The sequence below is a fragment of the Mastomys coucha genome, unplaced genomic scaffold (assembly GCF_008632895.1).
Source record: "Mastomys coucha isolate ucsf_1 unplaced genomic scaffold, UCSF_Mcou_1 pScaffold22, whole genome shotgun sequence".
Lineage (NCBI taxonomy): Eukaryota > Metazoa > Chordata > Mammalia > Rodentia > Muridae > Mastomys > Mastomys coucha.
In genome coordinates, this window is record NW_022196905.1 from 193,777,356 (window position 1) to 193,784,868 (window position 7,513).

The 7,513-nt window shown below is 37.5% G+C and overlaps 1 protein-coding gene across 1 annotated transcript in view; it reads right to left on the reverse strand.

Annotated features, from left to right (window-relative positions):
- The window catches only part of Neil3 (nei like DNA glycosylase 3), a 50,468-nt gene that overhangs the window by 9,449 nt on the left and 33,506 nt on the right, over positions 1–7,513 (reverse strand). Inside the window, exons 7-8 of the mRNA XM_031339808.1 lie at positions 4,423–4,592; positions 2,449–2,869 (exon numbers count right to left, since the gene is read on the reverse strand). Coding sequence (XP_031195668.1) covers positions 2,449–2,869; positions 4,423–4,592 — 591 coding nt within the window. The remainder of the gene's footprint in view (positions 1–2,448; positions 2,870–4,422; positions 4,593–7,513) is intronic.

Here is a 7,513-nt window from a genome sequence, read left to right on the forward strand (position 1 = left end):
TACAGTAACTGGATCAAAGATTTTAAACTGTTTTTAGAAGCTATTGTTAAATGCTTAAAAACTGGTTCAATTATCTAACTGATCATCTGGTAATTGGATAACATTCAAGTATATTTAGAGACCAATCCAATAACAAGCCTTATCAGCATAGCATGACAAAGATATCACTAATTAAGGGAACAAAAGTCAAATTAATTGGCCTGTGGTTATTAAAGAAAATAAAGTGGCTATAAATTCTGAGTGGACCACCTGTTTTAACAGTGTTTAGTGGTGAGCCTCTGCTAGGCATCTTGTCCATGAGATGAACAGTCTAGTTGCTAGAGAAGGAGAAAAATGAAATAAATGACAGTAATTTGCAATTTATTCCTTGTAAAGTAGCTAGCTGTGTACAGAAGGACTGTTGGGTGAATTCATTTCATTATTTGACATTTATTCTGCTAGTTCATCTTGATGGATTGTGGAGTTTCATCCTTCTATTCAACACACACATACACAAACACACACACACACACACACACACACATACACACACACACGGGCTATAGCATTTCTAAGCTCCACACTGTGATTAATCTTATGACTCTACTGCTAATGGCTTAGGAAGAAATCATTTAATTTAAGGTTACATTAATGTTTCTGTACTTCTTAATTCACTAGTTAAATTGCTTTTTGGCTTGTGTTTTTGTTTTGCTTAGTATGAAAGAAGTAAGAATAGGTGGGGATATTTCATCTGGGTACAATAAATAGTGCAGTATTTTAAAGCAATCGGTGCCACGTCCTTCCAGTTATACTACTGAAGAAAGAAACTGATTAAAAGTGATTTTTCTTGTACAGGACAGCCTCCCAATTCAGACTGTAGTTCTTCCTGATTTTATCATGAATCATTAATTAGAGTGAAAAGATGAATTATCCAGTCAGTTAGAAGTTCAGGCCTCCACAGCTTAATTCAACTATATCACAAGCAGCAGTTCTCCTAGTCATGTTAAATGATTATGAACAAAATATTTAAAAAAAAAATAGCGAGGGAGCCAATCATCAGGATTAATTTATGATAGAAGATTTAGAGGTAGGCTAAGACGTTAGAGATAAAGGCATACACTGGGCAAAAACTGTCTGAGCAATGATATGAAACAAGCTTTAAGGATTCCCAGTGTTTATATTAGAAATTTACACCAAGTCCCTCATCTTATGGTCCAGAGGAGGAATCTCTCCATCAACAAAGGAACAGATAAGGATCATCTATTAATCTGAAGTCTTCTGAGAGTACTTCAGGTTCCATGGCAACTGCCTCCCATTGGTAATAAAAGTCATTATCTGCTTTGTTTACTCTTCATTTAAGATGCTACAAAGGGTCAGTATGATGGTTCAGTGGAGGAAGATGCTTGCTGCCAAGTTTGATGGCAACAACAACAAACCCCGCGCCACCCCCCCACCCCCACCAAAACATCCCACATGGCCGAAAACACAGCTACTTTCCTTAACAGAAAAGCAACAAAGGGTTTTTTTTTTGTTTGTTTCTCTTTTTTAAAATAGAAGGCACATCCCAAACTTTCATTGAAATGGTTCCCCTCAGAACTTTGCTTCTTTAGAGAGAAACGCAGACAGCCTCTGCAGATGACAGTGCCACTCACAAGGCTTTAACTTTTCTGTGGTGAAAAAGCAGTGGGTATACAGTAGGAGGAAGCCAGATTCCAGCTAGTGGCATGCAGGCTAAGAATTTCCCACAATGATCGACAAGCTAGAAATCCTAAGCAGGCACATGGCATGCAGGAGAGAACTGGGACCCTATAGTGCTGTATGTTGGTAGACTGATGCTAGAAAGGCTGTGTGAAGGGAATGCATCTTCAACGGATGACCAGTTTATTAGTTATGACTACCTTGGAAATGAAGGAATATCTGTATATAAGGTATCAACAGATAACTGCTGTGACTGTGAATGTTTTAAACAGTTTTCTATATATTTTCTGATATTTCCCAAATATGTCATATTGAACATATGACATATGGAAAAACATTTAGGAAAAGAAGAACAAAAAAACTTGTTGGAGATGAAGGAAAGCCTGTTCCATTTCTTTTCTGTTCTACCATCAATTAGCTAGAGAAAGAAAAGCCAGCAAATTGTTATAATAATTTTTCAGTGCTAATGTTATTAAAAGCAATTTAACTTCCTTAGGAATAGATCAATTTTCTGTTTTCTTAGAACCTACTGAAATAAAACTGCCTTACAGATTGTAAAAACAAATAAATTGGGAATGTTGAATGCCTTTAATACTAGAAGGCAGAGGCAGGCAGATCTCTTGTAAGTTCGAAGCCAGCCTGGTCAACAGGGTGAGAGCCAGGGCAGTCAGGGCTATATAAAGTAACCATGTCTCAAAAAACCAATAAAAAAAAATAAACAAACAAAAAACAACGCAAATACAATAAAGACCAAAGTTAGAAACATCTTACCTGTTAGAAAGTCTGGAGTTGTAACTTTTAAGTTCTGTTGCCGAAGAGTGAGCTGTTTTTAATTTTTTATGTTCTGAACTAAATAATTTAGACTGGGCACCAACTGAAGGTGATATGTTTACTTTGTTGGATGGTTGAGTTATATAGTTTATTCCTTCTTTGGATGGGTGCTGTGGATCACTGATACATATGTCTGTAGGAAGAAAAATTTGAGATTCCCTATCTATTGTCTGGTTTGGGCTTTTTTTTCTGACCAAAGCATTGGATTTATTGCTTAAATCAGTCAAAACAAGGGTCGTATTTCCAAACACAGTTTTTCTGTTGATCTTTACTTGAGTTTGTGTGTTCTCAAAGTTATTAAAAGGGTACTTCACTAAGTTGGCAAAGGCCATGGAATTCTCTCCATCCTTGAGCACTGAATCTGAAAAAAAAAAAAAAAAGATAAGTAATTTTACATATTTCTAAAAATGTAGTATGCTGACTACTTGAAATAGTTTTGATTTAAAATTTTAGTTCATTACAGTAAGCAAATATGCATAAGTACATAGTGGAGCTCACTGGGCCATATTATAGTGAGTTATCTTCAGCTTAGGAAATAAAATATCAACAACCTATAGAAACCAAAAGATTATGTTAACAAAGATTTATATTTGCTTTTTAAAAATTACTCAAGCAGCAGTTCTGTTACGATTAGGTGAAGCTTTAAGCAGCGGTAATTAAAAATGATATTCCATAAAGGCTCAGCTAGAGACTAGTGTTTGGAGAGGAGTACTTCTATGGACAGGACCAAAATAAAATCTACTTCAGAATTTTAGACACTTGATTCTGATGAGGAACAAGGTTTCAAAAAATATCCTAGAGTTTTGGAATCAGCATCACAATATGTTCTATATTATACGTAAGACATGTCTTCATATTCATAAATAAAAACAATAGTTGTTGAGACACAAAAGGCATTTCAGAATGCTGAAATAGATGGAGAGAGCTAAGGCTGTTTTTCTAGCAGCTTCTCTCTTGGGTGACACTGAAGGAGATGCAGTCCCTCCTGCGACTTAGCAAAGCTGCTGAAGGGGAGATGCCTGCCTCCCTCCCGGGGCCCAGGGAACACAAGACAATACAGCCACTAACACAATGCAGGGGTCCTTAAGTCAAGAATGAACTTTCTCATCTCTAATTGGGGAAAGAAAGAACACTTTGGGCACACAATGGGAGCCGCATCAGTGAGATGGCTCTTAATCACAGGTTTCCTCTGAGGTTTTACATTCTCTGAACGCATGAGATTGTGAGCTCTAAAGAGTTATTTTGAAGGATTTCAATGAAATCAGTACAATTGTCTGGGTAAAGATTTTAATAACAAGGGGTAGGAAGGAGAAAGAAGAGAAAAAATTCAGCATTTTTCAATTCCACCTGCAAAGATATTCTTACAGAATTCCTCCCTTTCAATTTATGAAACACTTGGACTGAATAACAAACCGGATAGTTGCTGAAATCTGCATAAAACAAAGCTTTATTGAATAATTCATTAGAAACAGTACAGAACAGATGTGACCATCTCTGTTTGAGAAACAAAGGCACATACTGGTTTAGGAGAAGCATGTTTGCCCCTCCCTGTTAGCTCCTTCTTTCTTCCTTTCTTTCTTTCTTTTTTCTTTCTTTCTTTCTTTCTTCCTTCCTTCCTTCTCCCTTCCTTGATCCCTCCTCCCTCTCTTGCTATCTTTCTTTCTTTCTCACTTTCCTTCCTTCTTTCTTTCTTTCTTTCTTTCTTTCTTTCTTTCTTTCTTTCTCTTTCATCCTTAAATACTTTCAACAGACTATCAGACTAGTTTACATGTAAAGGCTGGCAATTTCTCTAAACCAGAGCATGATAGCATTTTAGTTGGTTATGGAATAACAAGGTGGAACAAAATATATACCTGACTGTACAGTAAATCCTCTTACAAATTCTATGAACTCAAAATAAAATACCAGTCTTACCAAGAGGTCTTGTGGTCAGGCAAGCATCGCAGGCCTTAGCTGCGGGTCTGTTTATGAGGGTACAAACCGCACAGGACCACTGCTCTTCAGACTTTCGAGCCACTGAGTCCGGAAAGCAATCCTCTCCCCTAGGAGTCCAGCTGATTTCAGCATTTCTTGTTGGCAGTTTGCTGTAAAATAATCTTCTAAATCTATCATTTATATTCTTAATACTCTATTCTTACAAGTTTTGGTCATTTCAGGAACTATTCTAGAAATACTGATACCCCAATTTCGTGTATTAACTTATAAAAGTCATTATTGGCACATATGATAACTATACCACATGTCCTATGATTGCTGCCAAATTCAGAAATAACCTTTTTACTGTGTGTTTTTTTTTAAGTATTCTGCTTACACACACACACACACACACACACACACACACACACACACACACACACGCAAAACCAAGAGCATTAGCTAATACCAGCAGGAAGTAGTTTGTAAATATTTTAAATAGTATTTTCTAAAACAAAGCTGAACTATTACTTATTCCATTAAATCAGAAAAAAGAAACGGTTATGCTTGAAACAAAGCACTGAGACCAAAATGAAGAAGATGGAGCACATTGAGAGAGAGAAAGGAGGAATGTATGAAGGGTGGAAGGAGGAAGGAAAGGAGCATGGGGTAATACTATACTATAATGGGGTAATACTATACTATAATGGGGTAATACTATATCATAAAGGGGTAATACTATACTATGCTATAATCACAAAAGAACAATGGGGAAAAAGGAAAAAATAAAATGAGAAACTTCACCTGACTTCATGTTCCCAGAAAAGAAAGGAAGAAAGAAAGAAAGAAAGAAAGGAAATTCCAGAAATTCTATAAATTCTAGATTTTTCAATTGTATTGTGCTAAGCAAAATACTAATGACTTCATCCATAATGGTGAAAAAAGATATCCACGTATTAGTTTTCACAAACCCTCTTGTTTTTGTTTTTTGTTTTTTAATCTACTAAGTCATCATTGTTAGATATGTAGCTATTAGGTTAAGAAACAATAAAACTAAGCCTGATTTTTAGTGATGAATGTAAATCATGATTCTCCGCCATTCCTGATTGATGAGAAAATGTGCTCTACTACTCTAACCCGATAGAGTCTCAGGTCACGTGTAGTTAAACAGTGCCATGGCGGTGCCACAGATTCCAAAGTGTTAACGCGGAGAGAGCTCTTGCAGGAAGCCTAGGCAGCTTATTTATTTTCGGAGCATAGGTTCCCTGACTCTCAAAGACAGCCTTGCCTCCTGTAAGACCTTGCTCCTTGTATGCAAGCACAACGGCCCTTACATCCAGGTTTGTTTAGTAAAATAATGAATAGCACAAGGAAATCTGAAAATAAGATACATCTCATTATGATTCTCCGATCTTTACCTTGACGTCTAACACAATATCTCATATCTGTATGGAACTCTAAACCTAAAGAATTTGTTCACCTGACCTAACTCCTGGCCACCGCAACTTGCTCTGAAAGGCAGCGGGCTGCACTTATTCAGCTGAACACAATTTAAATGACCTTCAGATTCTCCGTGTGCACAGAAGCCATTTTATTGTCGTCTTCTACTATCCTGAACATAAGAGGACGCACATTATTTCATCTGCAGGCTTCTGGATCTCTCTTGCTGTCGTTCCACTTCTTAATCACGCCAGCAATTAATTCTTCCCAGCCTCTACAAGAATTCACATTTAACATGCTGTAGTAGACTGAAGAATGGCCTCCCAAAGACACCAGGCCATGATATAAGAGAACTGAAAGTGTTGCTTTATAAAGTTTTTACAGGTGAGATGGTGTATATTTACCTGGGGAGAACTGTCCTCATAAGAGGAAAAGAAGGCAGACTTGATACACACAGAAAAGGAGAAGGTGCTGTTAAAGCAGGTATAGGCTGCAATGACCTAACCACATGCCAAGGCATGCTGGCAGCCACCAGAAGCTCAAAGAAGCAAGGGATGATAGATCATCCCCTAAAAGCTTCAGAAGGAACACAGACATGTGAGCACTTTGTGTTGGTTTGAAGATATTACTCAAGCTTCAGGCATCCCAACTTGGGTAAATATCCTTTCTTCTGCTTTATCCTAAAAGGGTGGTATAAGCCATATTGCCATAAAACCCATATGACAATGATAAAAACAAATTCTATGGTACCCTTGTCTATAACTCTGCCGCTTGGTTTCAACAAAGGGTATCAGCATTTTCTCACCTTAACAGGACAAAACTCTAGACATCATCCTAACATGTCCTGACATCTTACGTCCAGTCCATCAACAAATCCTAAGCTTAATCTAGAGCATGTCCTGCTTCTGATTGTGAGGTGAAGAAGATCGGATATGGAAGCAATCAGACCAGCTGCCTGCTGAAGGCACAACAGCAGAGCTGGTCATCCTGGTTACTGGCACAGCTTCCCATTCCTGAGGCTCGGGTTCCTATAGCTTTTCTATTAAGTCTACCAACTACCTCCATATGTATTTGACTGTATGATCCCTTTAGCCTGTATTTCATAGATAGCAACTGAGATCAATGGCTCTTCCCCAAGGAAGCGTATTGTATCAATACTAAGTTTCCTTTAAGACTTAGTACTTCCTAAGTGTTTAAGCCTTCCAAATACCTTCAAGTCCAGCACTTCAAATATCCGTGAATGGGAAGCCCATAGTAAGAACTGCCTTCTCTCATTAGCCTGCAATCAATTACAAGCACTTTCTAGTCTAGATGCTTTAAAAGCAGTCTCCAAATAAATTAGATGTTTTCTTCCTGTGATGAATCCCTATTTCATCCACACTAAGCTTAGGAATATGCTCTTGTTCTTCGTGGATAGCTCTGCTTCCATCTCTACAGCTCCCTTATCATTTAATACAGCCCTTTACAACACCTCTACCACCCTGCTAAACCATGCACATACCTACTTCCCAGCCTGGCCAATAAGAAGAAAGTAAGTCATACATCATAAAAATTATTTTAAAAAAAACTGGATAGGACTATAAAAGAGTCAGCTTCACCTAATACAGTAGCACTCTCATATGTAACTGATGCTTACTATATAGTAAGAGTC